The 26,118-nt window shown below is 34.3% G+C and overlaps 1 protein-coding gene across 1 annotated transcript in view; it reads right to left on the bottom strand.

The window, feature by feature from the left end:
- Nucleotides 1-26,118, bottom strand: part of MDGA2 (MAM domain containing glycosylphosphatidylinositol anchor 2) — an 859,730-nt gene that overhangs the window by 356,057 nt on the left and 477,555 nt on the right. The window contains exon 3 of the mRNA XM_036028780.1: nucleotides 21,828-22,002. Coding sequence (XP_035884673.1) covers nucleotides 21,828-22,002 — 175 coding nt within the window. The remainder of the gene's footprint in view (nucleotides 1-21,827; nucleotides 22,003-26,118) is intronic.

The raw sequence follows: 26,118 nt of genomic DNA, 5'->3' as shown, positions 1-26,118 counted from the left end.
TACACTGCACAATAATTTTAGATAACATGTCTATAAGATATATAATATATAAGCAAATAAATCATATATAATGGCATAACCTTAAAAAGCTAGGAACTAACTATAGTGGAGTTAATAAGATCTTTATGTTTAAAAATATTTTTCATTATTTAAAAGCATCCTCTTAACTTTGGTTTCATGTACCATAATACACAACTTTGGCATTTTTATAATGCATATTTATAAGGGTTTAACACCGTTAAGGACTAAATTTGCATGCTTCCCCAGGGCCACCTCCAATTTCTAAGTTAAAATCCTAACCTCCAAAGTGATAGTATTTGGAGGTTTTTTAAGTTCCTCTTTTTCCTTTTGAGGGTGATTAAGGATGTTTTAGCCCAATCTATATATTTAGAAAAAAGAAAAACTGAGACTCAGAGAAATTGTCTCTTTATTGAATTCATAATTTAGCAAGTCTCGGGGCTAGCAGAAGATGAAATAGAGCCACGATTACTCAGTCTTAGTTCAGCATTTCAGCTACTACGCCAAGTATATTAACTCTTTTATGGTGGATCATGTCTCTCTGATGATATGAACTGTGTTGGTTTTGTTTAACACTCTTTTCCCAACACTAAGTCACACAGAATCTGTCACAGAGAAGTTATTTGATAATTGTTTGTTGAACAAAAACTGGTGGGTCACAATATGTAATACCATATGACATAGAATTACACTCCCACACCCTATATTCAAAGGATGCTACATTCAAAAACATACTCTATTATATTTTTCAGATAGCAACCTCTTACTGAAAACACTGTTTCATATACAGAGAAAAACAGGAGAAAAACTATGAATTTTCTAACTCAGTTTTTTAACTATGGCCTTAGCTCTCTCTCAGTGAATTGCCGGTGGGATCACAAGCCACCTACTTTTTTTTTCCCCAGAGGACATATGGACATGTGCCATCATTTCTTTGCCTGAATCTTTGCTTTGAGGAAACTTATAAGAACACAATTTGTAAGCAATAAAAAATAATAAAGTTTGAATATTATTATTTGGCATTGTTATGATTGGAAATAGAAAGGGGAGCTCCCAAGATGGAATTTATTTAGAAAAACTCTTTATTTATCCTTAGATGTTTAAACATCAGTAACCTTCAAAGTATTTTCCATTTTGTGCAATATACCTATCAAGACTTTTTCCTACTGCTCAAAACAGTTTTTAAACTCATTGATTTTGATGCCTTTTAGTGCTTCTGCTGTTTTTTGTTTCACTTCTACATTGACAAAACATTTTCCTTTGCAAGGACTTTTTCATCCAGGGAAACAAAAAAAGTCTCTTGGGGCAAGATTGAGTGAATGGAGGGTGCGGCATGGGGGTCATGCCGTTGTTTGGTCGCTCAGTGTGTAAATCACTCATCATGAAAAAGACAAACGTTGAAAGAGTCTTCAAAAATTCACTGAAGGCAGACACAGCCTCTCACAACAATGTCATCTGGTACACTGATACGTATGGGTTCCTAGAACATTCACCTGGCAGGCTGGCAGGGGAAGCCTGTACTGCACAGGGCCCACCCTCTAGAAGATAATTCCATTCTTTGGGTCTTCCCTCACAGGGAATTGCAGATATTAATTTAAAATATATAGACTATTTCTAAGAATTCAGAGGTCATAAAAGAGGAGCAACACGTCTAAGGAAGAAGGAAGACAAAAATGTAGATGGAGATCCTTAAAGAGAAAATACCAACTAGTTTGATTTTACCTCCAGGTGCCCTTCAGTAATTAACCTGTCCTCCACAAACACATGTCTCTTATACTCTGCTGTTAGTACAGCACTGATCTGGTCATTTGGATTACATTGGAGTATAGTAAATAATAACATAAGGTGACCCCTGATCTCTAGGAGTTCACGAGGCCTTTAGAAATACATAATTGATGAATATGAACCATTACATGGTATCTGCCAACATACACCATTGTTAATACAAGTCTACACTGCCTTATACATAATTCCATAATTCCTTGTACATGATTCTCAAGTATAAAAAGATCTCAAAAAATATGAAAGTTTTTTCATAATTTATTTGACATAACATCTGACATGGCCAGAGCCCTTCTGATGACAGGCATAGCCTTCAAGTGATTTGGGGCTATATATAAAGTTCATGTTTGACATGACTCAGAGCATAGCTAGAACTACAGGACTATGAATGTTTTTCATCATAGGTTATTGTCTCAAATCTCACTGGTGATGTTACAAAACATATTGTCTGTTCACCATAACCTTTCTTAAAATCTCAAAAACTTTGAATCCTAAACTGACCTCGAGGTTTCACAAAATGTATTGTGGAGGTGTTACATAAAGAGACAGGCAATTACACTAAATTTTTGAGACATAAAATCAAAGTTATAATTCCCAGGAGAGGAGATGAAGAAAGAGGTCGAGCAGTTGGCAAGCAGCCTTGATGGGTAGGCAAGATTGGGAATCTGGGTGGAACAGGAGCTATGCATGGAAGAGAAGTACAGCACCACCCCGTTGTGGAGGCGGGAGGAAGCCTGGGCTCTTTGGGCTCTTTCCAGGTCTCCGAGAGTGTGGGGGTGGCAAGATAAGGGGTGGTGAGTGGAGAGCTGAGGACAGGAGTATGTTGGTTTGGGAGAAAAAGGTATTAAATTTCAACAAAACAGGAAAAACAGAAGCACAGGGAATTGGATTTTTATTAGTAGTTAGAAGTATAAAGAGAAAGTAGACTTTTTAGTAACAAGTGCTATGATGAGCCCTGAATTTAAGAGATTGGTCTGGCAATGTGGGCAGAATACATTTAAGGAGAGATCTGCAGGGAGGCTTTTAGCAGGAACCAGGTGCGAGGTGATGAAGAATTGGAAAAAGATAGTGGAGTTGGGATTGCAAAATGGTATCTGTTCCTCTATCTCTAAATTAGCTCATTCCAAAAATTGGGAAAGATTTCTAAATGTATTCGCTCCACATTTTGAAATAACTTGTAGGGATGGACACCTGAAAATGTTTGAAACTGAATAAACCCTTTCATTTACTTTATCACAACCATCTGTATGTCTTGAGTGCACAGCTGCCTCAGAGTTACCTCATGACACATGGATTTTTATATTCTAAGCCTGGTGGCAAATTCAAGTGACCATGATTTAAAAAAAAAAAAAGAATGAACAGGAACAGAAAACACTGCACTGTTCTCTTTAGCAGGGTTTAGATGGTTTCATTTCCCCTTCAACTTAAGAGCTTGAAAGTACATAATTTTTCAGGTACTTCAATATTTGGTGTTCAGTCACACCAGTATGGTTCAGATGCTAAAAACGTTAATTAAATTTCTCCCTTTGTCAAGGGAGAACAGAGCTTAGTTTCTGAAAATATTAGGTATCAAGGCAAGGTTAGATGTCTTCCCTGATATCCTACTCCTCCCTGTTTGCAAAAAAAAAATTAATTAATTAAAATCTTGCCTTAAGGTTGGAGGTAGAAATCACTTTACTTTTAAAAAGGTTCTTATCTTGTATAAACCTACTGGCTTTTTTATACTCTCTGTGGTAATCTTCCCACTTTATCCTATAAAGCTAGTCAAGAATTGATACTTCAAATTACTTCATGTTCCTCATGGTATGGACAGAACAGCAGAAGCAAAGTTTGCTAGGTTTCCTTGGAACTAATAAATTTAAATTAGGTGGTATAATACATTCTGAATAAATTCAAAGTATCACTGACATAATGACCGCAAGTGCTAATTATTTAAGGAGCAATTATTTACTACTCCAACTTGTACTTTATCCTCCCAGTGAGACTCAGAATTTGCTGATTTAAAAATGTGTGGAATAAATCTAATTTAACATGCTTCTACATATTTTAAATATGCAAGCCATTTTATTAGTTCACTTTATTTATACAAATTATATCGGTTCACCTGTTCTTCCTCTTTTTAAAAATGAAATGTGTTTGCAATACAGAGTTGACGGGAGCAGACTATGCCATCATGCAGAAGCTGGATTCAGAGGGTTCATGAACGAGTGGAAATCAGAACCCGTGAATGCCAGCTTCTTCTCTCTGGCTGACGCAACAGGAGCGTCCGCCTGCCATTGAACAGTTGGCTTAGATGGCCATTTTCAACCTTTTTCATCTCCTGGCAGACATAAACTACTAAAGTTCCATGGCACATCAAAAAGTACATATTTTTTTTGCCAATTTGACAACAACAAAAAAGAATAGGTATAATTTTGACTCATTTATACTGGATGGCTATTGTGTTGACTGTTGTATTTTTGTTATTTCACAATCTAAGGGAAAAGAGGTCAGTGCCCTGAGTAAACAGTCAGATATTGCATGTTCTAAACATCCTCGCGGCACACCAGTTGAATATCATTGGGCTGAGGAATCCCACATAGCCAATGGTCTGTTTTTAAGGGCCTTTTACTTGGTTTAATTGGTGGATTTACCACTTTATTTATCATTTAAATCAAGTGGATTTAAAATGATATAAACTTTACAAATAATTTTTAGATATGAGGATGAAACTTTACAGAATTTAGATGCTGACTTTCTTCATTTGTTGGTAACAATAAGCATAAAAATAACAGTTGTACATTAAAATAGTCATCAACCTTTGTGAAAAACATTGCTACTTTTCAGTTAATAAGTTTGCTAAATAATTGATAATTTTTACTTAACTAAGGATCTAGAAATTAAATAGACATTGATGTAATAATTACACCTATTTTCTTGAATTCTTTAATATTTTAGTGGGAAAAATTTTTAATTAATATCATATTTTATATCAAGGATCCCCAGCCCTTGGGCAACAGACCAGTACTGGTTCATGGCCTGTTAGGGTCTGGGCTGTGCTGAGCTTGAATGGAATGCACTTGAATCACCCCAAAACCATCCCCCCCACCCAGTCTGTGGAAAAACTGTCTTCCATGAAATTGATCCCTTGTGCCATAAAGGTTGGAGACCAGTGTTTTGTATAATTTTTCTTTTAGTACTTTTAATGTGCGTACTAATTCTACTCACCATCCTAATTTTTAACCAAGTTATTATTCTATGTCTGTTTTTCAATCTCCAACTCACTATAAACTTCTTTAGGGAAAAGGGCTTGCATTATTGCTTTCTTTCTCACCTTAGCTTTTAGTAGAATGTTTCATTTATAGCAGGTTCTAAATTAACATTGTAAACTGACAGACTCTAATTGCAAGTGGACTTCTGGGACCTCCAGTCCAGAAACCTCACAGAACATCTGGGATTTTCAGTATCAGGTTGAATAAGCACAATAACCTTAAGGCAGTAGGAACAGGTGCAGAGCAACTGAGAGAAAGCTCCTAGTAGCCATTCTGATTGTATACCTGTAAAATGAGGGAAGAATTCTGATAAGTGCTCCAGAATGACCTCTTAAGAGGGTGTGTCCGGATAATAGTGAATAGATAATAATCAGTTTGATAAAGATAGGGCTAAATTGATTTAAAAGCACTTCTTCCCTTATGTCCGCTAAATAAGAAGCAGTGAATAGGTAGGAAATATGTGGTGTCTTGGGGAGCTAAGCATTGTCTTTGATACACCTAAGGTCATGCTACACAAACCTGTTCCACTAAAGTTGACAACTATAAAACAAAGTCTGACACTCTGGTAGAAGAGAATAAAAAACTAACTCAAGACTTCCTCTTCTCTGACATGAAATAAAAAGTTGTACCTTAAAATTGATGTTGGACAAAAACCTGAAACTTTAAAAAATTTCTTTTATGATTATATAAAAGTAATAATGCAAATGAATTTAAGTCAAAATGTGTATTAATAAATATTTTAATACTGTGTTAAAATGGTTTTTGATAAATGTTATAAAAATACAAGTAAGTCAGAAGTGTGATTTGCTCTTAAAGTTAAAAAGTACCTGTTAATATTCTAGAATAATGCATCACCCTACCAAATTAAACATACTTCCCTTCATTGACATGTGTCTACTTGAGTTTTCCCAGAAGCAAACCTTTTTACAAGGTTCAAATGCAATCAATGTATTTGAAAGGTATTCCCAGAAACATCCACAGAGTATTGGGAAAGTGAAGGAAACAATTATAAAAGGTATATTATTAAGCTAGTGGCCATGGTGAGGAATTTGAATTTAATTTTCCTGAGGGACTTTTGGAGACAGTGAAACAGTCTCTATGAATCACCCTATTAAAAGGGCATGGGAGGTGGGTATTTATATACCAACTTCCACTTAATATTTTTGGAAGGTTATTGGGGTGGGCATTAACTTCCCAGATCTGCCTGCTGAGAATACGGGCAGAGTAGACTCTTAAAACAAAGTATACCTCCAGGAAAAGCATCCCACATACATTCACTTGGGAGGCAGTCCAGTGTGAACAGGAATATAGTGAAAACAAGCTGGAGGAGGCACCAATAACATCTACTGTGATAGTTGATCAAGGAAATTTTATAGTTTTGGTGTGTCTTGAATGAGTGACATCTTTTACATTCTCAATTTTTATATATGAATAAATTTTTTAAACTTTGTGATGATCTCATATTGAGGTTAGAATAAAAAGAGAGAACACTTCAGCACTTCTATAGGAACCATCTTTCATACACAAATGCTTTTTTCTCATTAAGTAAACAAACAACAACAACAACAAAAACCAAAGAAAAAACAAAACTACACAGCCCTAGCCAGGTGATGCAGTTGGTTGAAGTATCTGTTTCTTACACCACAAGGTTGCAGGTTCAATCCTCAGTCAGGTGAGAGTGGGAGGTACCAATCAACCACTCAATGTTTATCTATCTATCTATCTATCTATCTATCATCTATTTTTCTCCCCTCACTTCTTCTCTTTCTAAAATCAATACATGTATCTTCAAATGAGGAATTTTTTAAAAAGCTACACTGATACTTAGATTTAAAATTCAAATCTGAGCTGTCTAAAACATTGTAAATCATGTAAAATTGGAGTAATTCAGTCTGCTAAACTGGCCTCCTTAAATAAACAACAAATACTTCTTAATACTTCAGCTGTAACAATTTTAGAAAATAAATATTGGATTATTTACTTTTTTCAATTTTTTATTGTTAAATTACAGTTCTCCCCATATTTCCCCCATTACTCTCCCCTGTCCTGCCCACACCCTCAACACTGAATGACCCCACCCCCATTGCCCTTTTCCATGGGTCTTTTATACTTGTTCCTTGACTTCACCCTTCCTGTTTTTTTCCCTGTTATCCCCCTCCCACATTCTCTCTAGTCATTGTCATTTTGTTCTTTATTTCCCATCTCTGGTTCTATTTGCTTGCTTATTTGTTTTATTGATTAGGTTACACTTATAAGTGAGATCATATGGTATTTGTTTTTCACCAAGTGCCTTATTTCACTTAGCATAACACTTTCCAGTTCCATCTCAAAGGGTAGGAGTTCCTTCTTTCCTTCTGCTGCATAGTATTCCATTGTGTAAATGTACCACAGTTTTTTGATCCACTCATTTATTGGTGGGCACTTAGGCTGTTTCCAGCACTTATCTATTGTAAATAATGCTGCTATGAACATTGGGGTGCACAGGTTCTTCTGAATTGCTGTTTTAGGATTCTTAGGGTATAATCCAAGCAGTGGAATTGCTGGGTCAAAAGGCAGTTCCATTTTTAGTTTTCTGAGGAAATTCCATACTCTTTTCCACAGTGGCTGCACCAGTCTGCATTCCCATCAATAATGCACTAGGGTTCCCTTTTCTCCACATCTTCACCAGCACTTGTTTGTTGATTTGTTTATGATGGCCATTATGACCAGTGTGAAGTGGTATCTCACTGTGGTTTTAATTTGCACCTCTCTGATAGCTAGTGATGCTGATTATCCTCTCATATGTTTATGGGCCCTCTGGATGTCCTTCTTAGAGAGGTGTCTGTTCAGGTCCTTTGCCCATTTTTTAATTGGCTTGTTTGTCTTCCTGATTGGAGTTATGCGAGTCCTTTATATACTATGGAGATCAAATTTTCTGATGGTTAGAATTTAAGAGAGAAAGTATAAGAACTCTAAGAATAAGTCACAGAACGAAGTTAGCATAGTGGCATAACATTCTTCCATGAGACATCATTCTACCCATATTATTTCATGAAAGAATGAGAGAAATGACAATTAGAAAATGGTTCAGTCTCAGAAGCCCTTAACATAGAGCTCAAAGGGGAGAAATCTAAAACTAGGAGTGCCTCCTACATTGGGAGCAGGAATGATAAAATTGAAATCTGTGAAATTAACAATTTCCCTACTTTATCCATTTTGTGTATAACATACAAAAAATAGATGATATATAGGAAGCAGTAATATTTCTAAATAAGAAACATCTTAAAAACTGAAATTGAAATAGGAAATAAAATTATACAAAATATATTTCAAAATCTTAAAATATTTATGCACAGCTAAAAACAAAGTGAAATTAAACAGGAATAATATACAAGATTCTGCTTTTAGCCCTGGCTGGGAGGCTCAGTTGGTTGGAGCATCATCCTGTATACCAAAAGGCTGAGGGTCAATCCCCATTCAGGGCACATACCTAGGTTGCAGGTCATCCCCAGCTGGGGCACATAAGGCAGGCAACCGATTGATGTTTCTCACACCAATGTTTCTCTCTCTCTCTCCTCACTTACCCCCTCATCCTCTGTACAAATCAATAAACATATCCTGGGGTGAGGATTTAACAACAACAACAAATAAAGATTCTGCTTTTAGGTTTATAATATGATCAATTACACACAAAAAGTTAATAGGGTATCAATTTTAAATCTCTACTTAAAAAATAAACTTTTACCACAAACTAAATATAAGTCAACAAATTAGAATATTATTGCTTTAAATGATTTTAGAAGCCAAAGAAAATAATTTTAATAAGAATTCAAATTTCTTTAATATAAGGATAATACTTCCAGTTTATTTTTAAAAAATGTTCTCTGTATCTATTAGTCTGTTTCCTTTTTTAAAACATTTTATTTATTTACTTTTAGAGAGGGGGAGGGAGGGAGAAAGGGAATGGGAGAAACATCAATGCCTCTCAAATGCCACCTACGGGGATCCTGTCCCACAACCCAGGCATGTGACCTAGACTGGAAATCAAACCAGCTACCCTTTGGTATGCAGGTGCTCAATCCACTGAGCCACACTAGCCAGGGCAATACTTTCAACTGCGACCATATAGAACAACTTATATCCAAAGTAGAGCTGGGAATCAGCTTTACTAAAAATTTTTAAAAATATTATTAAAATTAAACATGTTAAGAGATTCTGCTATAAGGTAAAATGTTCAGATAATATCTCACATGAAGAAGAAATAAATTAAACGCACAAATGGATTTATGAGAAAAGGCCTAGGGTATCCCAAAAACTCTTTTCAAATACTCAAAATGGCCACGTGAAAGAAAGAGCAGACATCTTTGCACACTGGAAGTTACAGGACAGCCATGCCTCCACGATTAAAAAAAAAAAAATCTGCAAACCAATCCACAAAAAGTGAACAAGGACTTTAAAATAGCAAAGGGCTTACTGTCAGAAAAATATTAGCAGTACTTAAGTATACTTCATGTATGACTTTCAGCAACGGAAATTAGGTGGGTTTGAAGGGATGTAATATTTATCTTTACCTACCTGTTCATAACAAAGATGACAGTAATTTGAGCCTTCTCAGCAGGATATTGATCCATTCATTCTTTGATTCAGTTGGAGTTTCTATATGCTCAATATAGTTCTCACTTAAGAATTTTTTATAAAATATTTTTTATTAGGGACTCTAACATTAATTGGAAATTAGATTTGTCTTGTGACCCATGAGTAAATAATTTTGATAAGCAAGCATTGTTCATCTGATGCATATACAAGTTATACAATTTTGTCTTAAAATTTATTAATAGGAAAATTAGCATGACAGCAACCCTTTTATAAATTCAATTGTTACTGATTTTTCCCATCACCATTTAGTCCCCCTGTACTGCCTCCCCCAACAGTCACCATCCTGCTGTCCGTGTCCAGGAGTCAGTGCAATCACGTAGCAAACATTGTGAAGACCTCCCAAATCCAAGGCTACTATTTTGGGAGGATGGATGGTGGGTGAAAAAAGTTATGCTTTAATGAGATTGACTTAAGGCACTAGTTTTCTTCCAGGGCTTGTCATGCTACCAAAATCCCCATTAGTTATTCCAGTCCTTTCCCTAAATCTCCTCACCCAGAAGTCATCTTGATGGGTCCAATAAAAATAAACTCGAACAGTTCAGCAATAAATTTTAATTGTGCAGTTTATAATTCTTTCTAACACAGGCAAATTGTATTTGGGCAATAAACTGATAACATGTCATCCTAATCTCCCACTAATTTCTCAGTGAAAGTGTAATAAATAAATCTAACAGACAAGGACCAAAGGGGAAAAAAATCCCTGCTTATTCTGAAAAGGAAATGCAGCAATCTACCTAAGTGAAATTAAAGTGGGGAATGTGTTTTATAAATAAGAAGGCTTACAAAGTGTTTAATGGATATTGGAAAAGATTTGTCTCATGTGTGAATAGTGTCTGCACGCATGAAAACTTATTAGGTTAATGTCTCTGAATATAATTTCTTTCTGAATTAAATATAAGTTTTAATCAAATCCTAACCTTAAAAGTTGTATGACCTCTATTACCCTGGGAGTAATACACCTACGGCTGAGAATAAGTCAAAGAATTAGAACACATTCTCAGAAAAATTTTTAAATGTCCTCAGCAATCTCAAGGTAACAAATCTATGAGTATGAGAACTTCAAAATTCTGTGAACCTACTTTTTTAAAACATAGAATATACTGTCTTCCTCCAGAGATGAATCTTATAGCTCTTTGTGAGTTGTCATTGCTTCTTAGAGAATGTAAATGAAGCAGTATTAGCATTAGTATTGCTGACTCTCACAAATAATTCTAAAGTCTTAAAATTTTAGTAATTTATTTTGTATCTTATGTTGAGTGGCAGGTAATCATTCATGGTCTAAAGACACTGGTAGTACATTTCAACACATTCTCACTATCCATATTTCAAATTGAACTTTCATTCCTCCTCTAAACCCACCATCTTAGTCACTTTTCCTCCAAATACAGATCACTGTGTGTAATCACACTGCTCACTCGTCATGGAAAGCATTTGGCCTTCCCCTCCTCCCACTTCCCACTTATATATACCCGGTTGTGTCAAGAACTATAGGGTATCATATTTCCCTAATTGCTGGCTAATATGTTTGCTTGCCACAGTTTCATGGATGCTGACAGAAAACATGAGACTCCTGGGTCAGAGACAAAGGACTTTATTACTGATATCTCCTGGAGATGAGCGAGCCTCATGTTTCCATAGGTTCTCATTCACCCTCAGTTTCTAAGGGGGCAATGTCAGGGCAGCCCACATAAATAATGTACACACAGTTTCTGACTTAGCTGAGGAATCCTGAGCCTCAATCTTAAAAATGTTGTGCTAGCAAACCTGCCTAATCTTTGCCCCTTAAGGAGACATTGTCTTTATTATCCTGGTCTGGAAACAAATCTGCCTTCTTCCCTGGAGGCAGATACCATTTCTGATAACCATGGCTGCTTGCTACACAAACATTCTTGAAAAAGAGAGTTCAGGACAAAAACTGCCAAAAGGCTTGTAGAAATGCCACAAAGTATTGTATTTCCAATCTCATCCTTCAAACTACAAAGAAAACCCTACTGCTTTCATTATAAGAGGCCACAACAGCCTCTCCACTCCTGGGTTGTCAGTGCCGTTTGACGTGTCAACCATTCATGCTGTGTGGCATCATTCATGCTGTTTATTTCATTGCTTGATATTTGGATCCCATTTAAATAAATTATGTATCAACTGTCTCTTTAAGTAGTTTAAACTCAATAAATGTATGAATTCTGTAATAAATTGCAGTTAGCTACAAAATTCAATAAAAGCATATTTCAATAGCCACTCAACTGTTTTCTGAATAAATAAAAAATAGTCAAAACTTATTTTTTAAATGTTTCAACCTACACAATGTGTAAACAAATGGTAGTGGAGATCAAACTGAATGAGTTTTACTCTATCAAGTTTGGAGGAAATGACGATTTAAAATGTGGCAGCAACTTTCCCTATCTTATTGCTTCTTCTTATCAGATATCTTTTCAGTGAACTTTATTTGATGTCAAATATCAAGGAATATCAATCTTATGAAGAATTCAAAAATGGTATGAATATAAATCTAGACTTAAGTTTTTCAACTGAGTGATCTTTTGATAAAATTTGCAGTGAAATTAGTTTTGACTTTTAGGAGTTTAATATTAATAACAAAGACTTCTGAGGCAAAATATTCAAATCTATATTTTATTAATTTTTAAAAATCATCTTACACACATATAATTTAGAAAGCCAAATAATTATAAAAAATACAACCTTAACTATTTCCAATATCCAGAGGCAAGTTTTCTAATGCATATTTTAAGCATTCTTGGTTTTGCCTTCATATTCCTAAATGTTTAATTGCTATTTAGACATTTATTTTTAATTTTCACATTATCCTATTGATTTCTTCTTGTAGAGAAGGCTTTAGCTCTGTCATACTAACCCTCTCCCATTGTCTTTATATTTATGTCATACTTTTTTAAACTTATATTTTACTGATTATGCTATTACAGTTGTCCCAATATTACCCCCTTTGCTCCTCACCAGCCAGCATCCTCCATTCCTTCAGGCAATCCCCACACCATTGTTCATGTCCACGGGTCATGCATATAGATGCTGTGGCTACTTCATTTCCTCTACTGTACTTTATAACCCCATAGCTATTTTGTAACTATCTATTTGTACTTCTTAATCCCCTCACCTCTTCACTCATTGCTCCCACACCACTCCCATCTGGCAACCATCAAAAACATTCTCAGTGTCCATGATTCTGTCTCTGTTCTTCTTGGTTGCTTAGTTTGTTTTTTAGACTCAATTGTTGATAGATATGTACTTATTGCCATTTTATTATTCATAGTTTTTATATTCTTTTGCTAACAAGTACTGTGGTTATTATGGACTATATATAAGTATCCTTCACAGTTAAACCTTGTGGTATATTTAGATTACACTTCATTTCATACAACTTTTTCTTTGTCTTCTGTTAATAAAGCCAACATTTTCCCCTCAATTCCATATGTAATTATTTAGCCATATTCTTAAGCTTTCCATGAGAAATGTAAAATTCCTCTCTAAAATGTCACATAACCCACCAATTACAACTTTCTTCTGAAGACATCCTGCACAAAACCTTTTTCTTCCAGCTTCAGCCTATCTTGGTTGTTTTTGAGGCCCAATACACAACTATCATCATGGTGTGTTGCTTCCTTATAGTCCTGGGATTCCATTCTATATCTTCCTATAACATAATGTCCTTTTTTAAAAAAATTATTTTGCTTCCACTTTTTTGATTTAATCCTAGGTTTGGTGGAACACATATAAAAGCAGTATCCTGATAAAGGGAATGTTGTAGAAAATATATATCTTATAGGTAGAAAAATAACCTATAATTTACTCAATTGTCTTCTAGCTCCCTGATTTCTATTGAGAAGAACTGTACCATTTTTATTTTAATTATTTATATGTAACCACTTTATAAAAACATTAAAACTCTTTGGAGACTTTTAAGATCTTCCTTTTGTTCTTATGGTTTTAAATGGCAAATTGGTGTGTTTTGATGTGAATCGTGGTTACTCATCATGCTAGGCACTCATTAGTTCTTTCTAATTAAAAATACATGCTCAACTATGCTGGGAAATCTTAATTTTTTAAAACATAATTTCTTCATTTCTATTTTCTCTGTTTGAAATATTTATTTACATCTTCTCTCTCTTATTCCAGTTATTTGATTGTTAAATTTTGTTTTACTCTCTGTAAATTTTTTTTCAAATTCACCTTCCTTCTATCAATTTTTATGCTATCATTTTTAATATTGGGAGAGTTCTTTGATATTCTCTTAAAATTCCTTGGTTTTCACTGTCCTCTTCTTGTTACATAAATTTAATTTTTTCTCATTTTTTCTAGGAACACTAGTTTAAAATATCAATAAATATCTTTTGTGCTGTCTTATATTTTAGCCCCCCATGTTTTCCTTGTTTCCTAATATTTTTTCCCATTTACTTGCCTTGGTTTCTCTCTCTCTTTCTCTCTCTCTCCCTTTTTCTTTCCTCAGGAGATTGCTTCAAATGTCTGGTTATCTTCTGATATTCTCATTTTTAGTAATTAATTTTAAAGGAGCTTATTGGGAAGATGTGAACTTATGGCCAAGATAGAGGCGTAGGTAGAAATGTTTCATCACCTCACACAACCATAGGAAGGATCACAACTTCAAAACTAAAAACAACTGGAACTGCAAGAAGAATGAACTGTGTGGAAGTTCAACAATCAAGGATTTAAAGAAAACATATTCATCCAGATGGGTAGGGGGGGAGGACTGGGGAGCTAGGGTGGGGAGGACACAGTGTGGTTGTGGCAAGGCAGAGGTGGTGGCTGCCAGCAAGAAAGGCCAGTCTCACATTCATGAGTGGCAGATAAAAAGTGAAGGGACTACTGGGGAGCTAATGATCCCAGCCCCAGGCCAGACTGGGTAGCCAGGGTTCCATCATTGGAAAACAGTGCCTCATAACTTCTGGCTATAAAAACCAGTGGGGATTGGGGCAGTGGAAGAAACGGCTTATCTCTCCAGAGAGTCCATTTAAAGGGCCCACACAGTTCTAGAATAGATGCAAACCCACTATTCTGGAATTCAGCACCAGGGCAGCAGCAGCTAGAAGGGCACCAGTTGCGTACAGGAAGTGGGGGAAGTGACTGGAAATGGGGCAGGAAATGAGAAAGTGATATTCTTCCCTCTCCAACCCCTCCTCAACATATGGCACCACAAAGCAGCAAAGTGGGTTGCTCCATCCTGGTGAATCCCTAAGGCTCTGCCCCTTACAATATAACAGGTGTGCCAAGACAGGGAGTCAAAGTAGCTCTACCTAATACACTGAAACAAACACAGGGAGGCTAAAAAATTGAGGAGACAAAGAAATATGGCCCAAATAAAAGAAAAGATAAAAACTCCAGAAAAAGAACTAAGTAAAATGGAGATAGTCAACCTATCAGATGCAGAATTCAAAACACTGGTGATAAAGATGCTCAGAGAATTCATTGAGTATGGCTAACATGTAAGGGAAGAAATGAAAGATAAATTAAGTGAAATAAAGAAAAAATCACAGGGAGCCAACAGTGAAACAAAAGAAGCCAGGGTTCAAATCAATGATTTGGGACACAAGGAAGAAATAAAAATGTAACCAGAACAGAATAAAGAAATAAGAATTCAAAAAAACTAGGAGAATATAAAAAGACTCTGGGATACCTCCAAATGTGCCAACATCTGAATCAGGGGTGCCAGAAGGAGAAGAATATAAGTAAGAAATTGAAAACTTATTTAAAAAAATAATTTAAAAAAAACTTCCACAATTTTGCAAAGGAAATAAACATACAAGTCCAGGAAACATAGAGAATCTCAAACAAGTTGAACTCAAAGAGGAACACACCAAGACACATCATAATTAAAATGCCAAATATTAGAGATAAAGAGAGCATCTTAAAAGCAGTAAGAGAAAAGCAGAGAGTTACGTACAAAGGAGTGCCCATAAGACTATCAGCAGATTTCTCAAAAGAAACTTTGCAGGCAGGAAGGGCTGGCAAGAAGCATTCAAAGTGATGAAAAGCAAGAACCTACAACCAAGATTACTCTATCCAGCAAGGCTATCATACAATAGAGAGAGACATAAAGTACTTCCCAGATAAAGTTAAAGCTAAAGGAGTTCATCGTCACCAAGCCATTATTGCATTAAATGTTAAAGGAACTTATTTAAGAAAGAAAAAAGAAAATTAAATCTATGAATACTAAAATGACAACAAACTCACAACTATTAACAATTGAATCTAAAAAAAAACAAAAACAAAAACAAAATCAAACTAAGCAAACAACTAGAACAGGAACAGAATCATAGAAATGGAGATCACATGGAGGGTTATCAGTAGAGTGGGGAAGGGAGAAAATGGGGGAAAAGGTACAGGGATTAAGAAGCATAATTGGCCCTGGCTGGCATAGCTCAGTGGATTGAGCATGGCCTGCGAACCCAACCATCGCAGGTTCAATTCCCAGCAGGGCACATACCTGGGTTGCAGGCCATGACCCCCAGCAACCGCGCATTGATGTTTCTCTCTCTCTCTCTTTCTCCCTCCCTTCCCTCTCTAAAAATAAATAAATAAAATCTTAAAAAAAAGACTAAAGTGAAGAATGTCTAAAAATTAGAAAAAAGAAGCATAATTGGTAGGTACAAAATAGACAGGAGGATGTTAAAAATAGCATAGGAAATGGAGAAATCAAAGAACTTATATGCAGGACCCATGGACATGAACTAAGGTGAGGTGTTTTTGGAGGGAAGAGAGGTAGCAGACAGAGATTGGCAAAGGGGAAAAATTGGGCCATGTGTAATAGCATAACCAGTAAAATATACTTAAAAAATTTAAAAAAGAGCTTATTGGTAGCTCTGTTGATCAATAGTCTTCATTGTGAGTATGTGTGTATTAGCTGGGCTGTTTCAGCAGGGCCCCCTACTTGTTAGAAAAAGGTAGCCTTTTCTCCAGAGTTCATCAGTGTTCCTAGACAAGCATTCTCTAATTTCTGCCTAGAAGACATTTCAGACCAAATGAGAGGAAGAACTCTGATGAATATATAGACTTTCATTTAATAACCCTGATGTAAAAATCCGTATATTACATCCTGTTTTCATCATTCCAGATTTCTTAATTCAAAGTCTCTCTGGTTCAATGACTCAAAACAAAACAAAACAATACAAAACAAAAAAACTACTCTTCCACAGGGATTCACTGAGGAGTTGGCAGAAGGAGAGAGTTGGTTAAGCATTTAATTGTATATGTGGAAGGAGATCTGGGTGTGTAATTTATATAGACTTTCAACCAGTTCCTCTGATACTATTTTTAATTTTATTTATTTATTTTCTAATCCTCACCCTAGGGCATGCTTAGCACTTTTAGATAAGGGAGAAGGGAGGAAGGGGGAGATAGATAGATAGATAGATAGAGAGAGAGAGAGAGAGAAAGAGACATGGATGAGAGAAAGAGACATCCATTGATCAGTTGCCTCTTATGCATACCCCAACCAGGCCCAAATCAGCAACCTAGAAATGTGCCCTAACCTGGAATCAAACCTGTGACCTTCCAGTTTACCAGAAAATGCTCCAACTAACTGAGCCACACTGACCAGGGTAGTTCTTCTGATTTTAGATTCAATTACACTCTCACTCTAAAAGCTAAGTGGTGTCTCCAATTCCTGAACTTTTTAAAGATTCTGTAGCATGAGTATACTTAGTTCTCTCCATTCTGATAATTTTTATTTCAGCTTTCTTTAGTATGCTAAGTAGTGGCCATTCTCTGATCTGATTCTTCTTCAAAATTTTTTTTTCTGCCATCTCCTTTCCCATCCTTCTCTCTATCCTTGTTGAGATGTGTTTTGTTGTTGTTGTTGTTTTATCCTTTTACTATTACTTTAGTGTGGTTTTAGGAAGAAGATATAAAGAATGAATACATTTTAAAAAGCAGAACAGAATGAATACACTTAATGAATGAATACACTTTAAGTAGAACTAATTCTATATATTTGTCTTAAATACATAGCTGTTAGTTTACTTCAAAAACTAAACTCTCAGAGTCTAGAATTATAAAAATGTTGTAATTGATTGACTTTCAATAAAAAATATTTGTATAAGTGACTAGGTCAAATGTTCAAAAAAATTTAAATCATTTGGTTATGAAATCTGCCCTTCTATAAATCTACTTTTATTAAGGAATTACACTTCATAGAACTCTTAGAATGCTTTTATAATTTTTTAAAAACAAAATGATAGTTGATATTGAGGAACATAATTACAATATTCTCTCAACACAATAATACAGAGCAAGCCATATTCTTGATTGAAATAATAAACAAAAAATACATTTTGTAGTTGCTTTGTAAATTCAAAGTGGATTAATATTTTTACATAAAAATTTTAGAAAATTAAGTGGGGAGAATAGCTAATTCAGGTTAATTAATCTCAAATTAATTAAAGTGTTGATATAGTGTCAAAAATAGTTCAAAATATCTGTCAAATAAAAAAACTCATTTAATATCAATCCACATTATAGCAGCTTTTCTCTGCCGAAACTAAATTTTCTCATCAAAATAGTGAGGAGTTATAACTACATTTTATTTGAGGTAGGTATTAGCTCTCATCTAGAAACATATGATCAGGACATATGGGATTTAATGAGATATATATTTTCACTATTATAAAAAACTCCAAGACTACTGATGGACATAAAATTAATATTTTATGAGGTAATTTTAGAGACAATGTATCACAAAATATTAAAGGCTAAATTCTAATATTATTTATTAAAATTTTTGGTATATCCATGCTACAGTCTGCCTCAATTTATTGATGTAAATATAATCCTTACATGCAGATGTTTTTGTATTTCTATTCAATGCCCCTCTTGTGTTTCACATGCTCTTGAGATTGACAGAAGCTCCACTTGTGGAACCAGTTTAGAAAATAAAACAGCAATCTATAGAGCACAGGTGGTAGTCTAAAACCATGACTCTGAACAGAAAATGAATGTAATTGTCTTAGCATTTCCTCAAATACTTGAAATAAAGGACCTGAAATAAAGTAGTTCACTTGTTTATGGTTTATAAAAATGAATACCTATCTAATCGAGCAGTTCAACATCAAATCCAAATCTAAGCATAGATGGATTTCAAAACAGTAATCTCATTTTAGACACCAATATTTTCAAATGTAAACACAGCATTCAAAATTTAGTTACCTTCTTATTAACAATGATAGGTCAGGTTTAAAGTTATACAGATTAATGTAGAGAAAACATATCTAAACCTAAAAACTGTTGTCTTCAATTAAGGTTAATTTGGAACACATGGGTTCATTAAATAAGCCTAATTGTCTCCATGTTAAGTGTTCTTATCAATAAAAAAATGTTTACAAAATCATTTATCCAAACCTTCAACAATAGGCATAACTCTTGAAAACACATTCTAGATCCCATAAGAAAGATCTCTTGCATCCTTTGGAAAATTTGTACCCATAGAGTTCATAATTTATTACATTAATTTTTCATGTAATATAATTTTAGACAGATTTCTAATAAATCCTGGCCACCAACAAGAAAAGTGCTGAAAAGAGTACTTCATCACAGTTTGCATCACAGTGACTTTTCACTTTAAAATACACAGAACAAAATGTTTGGCAAGTCTAGCTTAGTGGGAAACCTCAAAAGGAAGTCAAAAAGGGAACAGAGCTGGTGCTTATAGGAAAATGACACAAGCCTTAACACACTGCCAGGGATGACAAAAGTGGAAGGAGCATTGTTACCATTTCCACCAAAGAGTGTGAAAGGAAGTAAGTCCCTGAGGCACTACTGAGTCTGGATAGCAAGAGAGATGAACACATAGAAAAGAGTGGACACAATGCAGAACAATACTGAAAAGGCTCTTGTAGTAAGAGAGGGAGAGAAGAATGTTTTTAAGAGTCCTGAAAAATGTCACTTCCTTCTTTGTAGTTGGTGTTTGACCAAACATATATATTTAAAATTATTATTATTAAACCTTTTGTGGCAATGGAAGTCACAATCTCTTATTCATAACCTTTGGGGATTGTTTTTTGGAATATTTCAGTTTTAAGAAATATAATACATATATCATGTTTTATACAACACACCCAGCAGGATCTCTAAGGATACTGTGTAATCAAATGCATTTCTTTTTCATGAGTAAAACATCTGATTATTCATACAAGTAGGGTAAATAAAGAGGAAAAAGGAAAAAGGGCTCCTGGACATGGACAACAGTGTGGTGATTGTTGTGGGAAGGCATATAAGGGGACTAAATGATAATGGAAAAATACAACAAAGGTTAAATCAAAAAGGTTAAAGAAAAAAGAGTATAGAGTCTCTTTCTTTTTTGTTTTTTTCTGTTATAGTTAGTTCAGGTCAGATGTTGCCCCCAAACTAGTTCACATCAGGTTCTGCTTTAAAAAACTTACCAATAAAATCCAACAAAGGAAAACAAAATGCACCTAATTAATTTTTCAGAACTTTTTAAATTTTAGAATTGTATTTAAGGTATTAAAGTTGTGTATTTTGAAGATTCATTACCAAAATTATAATAAACAAGAAAACACATGGGGCACACTCTAAAAGGTTATATTACAGAAATATTTAATTCATTTTAATTTAAATTTACTTTTCAATTATATGTGAACAAAATACTCCATTTATTTTGAAAAAAGTATATGTAGCCAAAAATATTTGATCAGGAGAAGGGAAGCAAGATGCTGTACTGAGGTTGAGAAGGGTAAGTGTGAGGCCAACCCATGCACCGGAAAGAGCAGGAAGAGAGCAACGTGAGATGCAGGTGCCCAAGGAATGCCAAGGAAAGTCTGAGAGGGTAGAAAGGGGGATTGCTTCTCTATTATCCCTGAATGTAAAAGGTGAATCACAAATGCATCCCTGTCACCCACTTCTCAATCACCTGAATAAATGAGATTCAGGGTGAGATCTAATAAATAGATCTTGTGCAGTTTGAATCACTTTCCTAACTATGCAACACTTGTCCTGCATTGAAAGAAAAGGGGAAAGAATGAAATTTAGGTAGGAAACCAGGACTTCCTTTCTTATTACTTATGCCTGAATTACTTTAAGATGAGAAAAACAATCCTTTTTATCCTAATACTAAAAGAGTTAATAAATAAAAGTTCTTGTAAAGAGGGAATGGAATGATGAATAAATCTGTTCAAAAAATCAAAATAATTGTAGGTCTTTAATTTGCTTCAGTGGGGAAGAATGTAAAGAGACCAAGAGGATTTAAAGTACATTTGCTAACAGTAAAAAGTGGAAAAATAAGACTAAGCAAAAATAAATCAACAAACTCTTTCTCAGTGACATACCATTTTTCAAGGTACTGATTATTTTCAACAGATACAAATCAATAGTAGACTGTACAAAGACATTTTGGTCTTTCACTAACAAATTTCTCTACATATATGACAAGAATTTATAATAAAATAAGAATAGCTAAAATAACACATGAGTGAAATTAACAAAAGAAGTGATGTAGAGTATGACCCTTTAAACAATTAAATAATAAATATGCACTTACATACTTACATGTAAAGATAAGGAGTATACACATTCAACACTAAGTAATTGGTGAAATTTTTAGTAATATATACTGTTTTATTCATCTGGTTCTTAAATATTCTTAAAAGAATATGAATTATTTTATCACAAATATTATGAAAAATTTTAATGGAGATATTTTCCAGAAAATATATTAAATGAACTATCATTTGTTACACACTTTTAATTCTCAATTGAAAAACTCTTTTTATTCTTTTTTATCCTCACTTGAGGACATTTTTTCATTGCTCTTAGAGAAAAAAAGAAGGAAGAGAGGAAGGGAGAGAGAGAAACATCAATCAGTTGTGTCCCATGTACACCTGGAGTTGGGGGCCCTGTGTGCCTAGACCAAGGATTGAAATTAAAACCTAGGTATGTGCCCTCATCAGGAATCAAACCTACAACTCTTCAGCTATGAAATGAAGCTCCAACCAACTGAGCCATACAAGCAAGGCCAAATTATATTTTTTAGAATAACCATAGGTTTTTACAATGATGTAACAACAAAAAGTAGATTTTGAGATGTACAAGAAAAGAAATTCATAGTAGATTTAATCATAGTATTATGGGAAATTTACTTACAGTACACATCGACTCTGATTGACTTTATCGCTGGGGACCCCAAACCATTTTCTGCTTTACAGTAATACCGGCCTCCTTGGTGTCGCTGAATATTTGTAATCCTCAAAGTCTCATTGAAGACACTTGAGTCTTGGAATCTGTCAGAGGCACTTCCTGCTGTTTTGGTCCACCTGATCTGAGCAAGCATCAACAAAGATTGTTACTTTAGGTTGGCTATCTCACAGAAAAATTTTTAAAAATCAAATCATTTTAAAAGTTTGCTTTTAGAACTACTATAATGCCATTCCTGGCAAGTATGGATTAAAATTTCAAATTTATACACACAATTAGAAATAATGTTTAAATGCAATGTCATCATTGTATCAGTGTGGAGGCCAAATAAATATAACATAAGCAAAGTTAAAAATAAGTCCAGTCCAGTCCCCTTTCATCTACGGTTTCACTTTCTGCCATTTCAGTTACCTGTGATCAGCCACAGTCTGAAATATTAAATGAAAAATTTCAGGTATAAACAATTCATAAATTTTAAATTGCATGCTGCTGTTCTAATTTACGTGATGAAATCTCACACCATCCCATTTCACCTTGCCCAAGATGTGAGCCATTCATTTGTCACTTAGCAGCCCAGTTATCATGTCTACTGTTGTGATATCACAGTGCTTGCACTTAAATAACCCTTATTTTATTTAATAATGGCCCCAAGCCCATTCACATAACTTTTATTGCAGTATATTTTTATAATTGTTCTATTATTACTGTTGAATCTCTTACTTTGTCTAATTTATAAATTAAGGAATTTATGTATAGGACAAAACAGTATACATGTACATAAGGTTCATTACTATTCTCAGTTTCAGACATCCACTGGGGGTCTTAGAACATACATCTGAGAATAAGGGGGAATCTATTAGAGAATGTTGGAAATGTGAATTAGTTTCTATTTTGGTTGGGCACTTAATTGTTTTTTATATTTTCCAAACCCTGTAATGTACTTTTTATTTATTAGTACAGGTACTACAGGTGGGCTCTCAATTTCTTTCTGGACATGCTTCATTATTGAATTTTAAATTTCCTGTTTGATTTGGGTAATTTAAGAATATTGATGGTTGCTAGATGGCAGGAGGGTATAGGGGACTGGGTGAGGAGATGAGGGGATTAAGAAGTACAAACAGGCAGTTACAGAACAGCCATGAGGATATAAAGTACAGTACAGAAAATGGAGTAGCTAAAGAACATACACACATGACCGATGGACATGAACAATGGTGGGGGGATTACCTGAGGGAGTGGGGTTGCTGGGTGGAGAGGGGAAAAGGGGGAGAAATTGGGACAACTGTAATGGCATAATCAATAAAATGTAATTTAAAAAATAAAATATAAACTAAAATAAAATGAAAAAATATTACTATAATACCTTATCGAGATCATATGTAATTTTACATACCTGGTTGTTAAAAGTGCTTTGTTATGGCTTCTCTTTGATATGCCCCAAAATAACCTGTCTGTTTTGAAGATTAGAATTCACTTTACATCAATAATTATTTCCAAAAATGTACAAACTTTTCCAAAGAGAACATTTCTATCACACTGCCAAAACACTTTGAATATTTAAAACATTCCATTATAAACAATGCTATTCTTTTAAACACAACTGTGTATGACAGACTTAGTTTTTGCTAGTAATAAACACTGACATTTTGTGTTTATAGTACACAAAATGTACTTGCTTGTTTTTATTTATAGCTTGGGACACAGCTGATAGAAATCCTCTGGTCAAGCATGTATGAAGAAACATGAAAAAATGCCACTAAAAACTGAGTCTTCAAAATGGAAACCTATAATACTGCCATTATCTATGCTATTTTCATATAATGTTAATTAAAGTTTATGATCTAATGACATTAAGAGTATGTTAAAAAGTTCCACAAATCAAGCCCTGGCTGGCGTAGCTCAGTGGATTGAGCACGGGCTGGGAAACGAAGTGTCCCAGGTTCGATTCCCAGCCAGGGTACATGACTGGGTTGCAGGCCATAACCCCCAGCAACTGCACATTGATGTTTCTCTCTCTCTATCTCCCTCCCTTTCCTCTCTAAAAATAAATAAATAAAATCTTTAAAAAAAGTTCCACAAATCATTAAAATATCAGTAAGAATATAATCATGATTGTCTTTAATTGTGATTGAAATGAAAATATTACATAAAGATGGTCAAAATTCAATAATTCACAAAATTATATATCAAATATTCACTCAACACCTACTCTGTGCATGAAATATACACAGAAGTAGAAAGTGTGATTCTTGATTTCAAGCAGTTTATAAGTTGATTATTAAATTGTTCATAAAAGGACAGAGTATACCTAGGGCCCTGGTGAAATTCAGAGTTCCATTTTTATTAGAGATAAACAAACAAGGAAGACTTCAACTAATTACATGTTTATTCTTATATAGAGATATGCTAACTCTAAGACAATAAATGTTTAAGATATAAACAAAACAATTCCAATTAAGATACCAACTTTCCTTTGACTATCATACTATAATAACCAAAATTTATTTTAAAAAATAAACACTTCAGAAAGTAAAAAGTAAGCTCATATTTCAAAAAAAAAGTAAGTTCAGGATAAAAAGTTAGAAAAATGATCTAGCAGCTGCAGATATTAAACATATGATACTAAGATACAATGATTAAATCATATAATACTGACACAATACTAGAAATTGTTCTAGAAAAGAGGGGAGACCAAGAGCATGTGTGCATTTGTGTGTGTGTGAGGGAGAGACAGACAGGTAGACAGAAAGGAGGGAGTAAGAGAGCAGGAAGAGAAAAGTGAGAGAGAGAGAGAGAGAGAGAGAGAGAGAGAGAGAGGGAGAGAGAGAAGAGACTACAACACAGACTAGCAGTTAACTTTTTGGTCTTAAAACAACTTTACACTACAAATTATTAAGGGCCCCAAATAGTTTGTGTATATTTGAATTATATCAATTCATAATTGTATTATAAATGAAAGTTGAGATCTTATAAAATATATATTAACACATTTTAAATTATATTAATAAACTAATGATGTTAATATAAGGAATATTTTTAACCAGAAAAACTGCATTTTCCAAAGCAAAGAATGGAATTGTTTTATAGTTCAGCCAGTCTCATTAATACCTAGTCTAGTGGAAAAGATCTAGCTGAATAATCAGATCAACTTCTATATGCAACCTGTTTGCAATACGTTTCCTTGTTTGAAATAGTTGAAGAGAATCTGACCTCACGTGGATATTTAGCTGTTAAGGGAAAAATATTTCAATAGCTATTTCAGATAATTGTGAATAGTCCTCTTTAATATCACACTAAAACTCTGTAAGTGGTCGCTTTAACATTTGCATGAATAGTAGAATCTATAACCACATCAGTGACCTTTTGTTACTCTGTTACATTCAAACTCATTGTTCCATCCTGAGTTTTGTGTGGATTCTTTTATTCTTACATGATTTCATTGCAGCATGCATTAGTCATTTGGAAAATATAAATTCACTGAATTATGCATATCTTTCAAATGTTGACATATTCTATTGTATAAACAAGTCATGTTTATTAGTCTCATCATCAGTCTCTCCAGAGCAGTGTTTAAGTGTTGGGAAGCCATCATGCTTATGTTGGCAGATTTTCCAAAATTTTGTCAATTCTCTGAAAACGTTAATTTTATCCTTAGTGACAAATACAGCTAAGGTGTTTTAGGGGGCATGAAAGTTTCACTCCATTCATTTTTGAAAAAATGTTTGCCATATACCCAAATCTGAAAACTATAGCTTTTATAACAATCATTCTTTTAAATTAAAAAACTATTCTATGAAAAAGTGACTAATTCACTGCAAAACCTAAACACACAAGTTCTTACCTGAGAAACACTGTACATTATTTAATAAGTAGCGAAGGTGTTTTCCAGGGATTATTTTATTTTTCACTCAGAATATTACAACTACAGTACTCAAGTTTCAAGATGTTAAATATTTTCTTTTTCCTTCTACTTTTTAAAAATAAGTACTAAAAGGAAACATTCCTGAGCTGCAGAAAGGCATAAATCTATTCATTGAGAGGACTTACCAAATTAAATATCTAATTGATGAGAAAAGAACCGCAGATATATTCTGATAAAAGTTTGACTTCAAAGTCTACAAAGAAAACTGTACAGGCTTCCAGGCTGAAAGAATAAATTGTTACAATGTGTCTGATCCTGCTCATACTCTAATTGGCTTTTCCCTTCCTGCATTGTATTTGAAATCCAAATCATTCATTG

This window comes from Phyllostomus discolor, chromosome 1 (genome assembly GCF_004126475.2).
Source record: "Phyllostomus discolor isolate MPI-MPIP mPhyDis1 chromosome 1, mPhyDis1.pri.v3, whole genome shotgun sequence".
Classification (NCBI taxonomy): domain Eukaryota; kingdom Metazoa; phylum Chordata; class Mammalia; order Chiroptera; family Phyllostomidae; genus Phyllostomus; species Phyllostomus discolor.
Note: the sequence above shows the minus strand (reverse complement) of the source record. Positions and strands in the feature narration are given on the sequence as shown.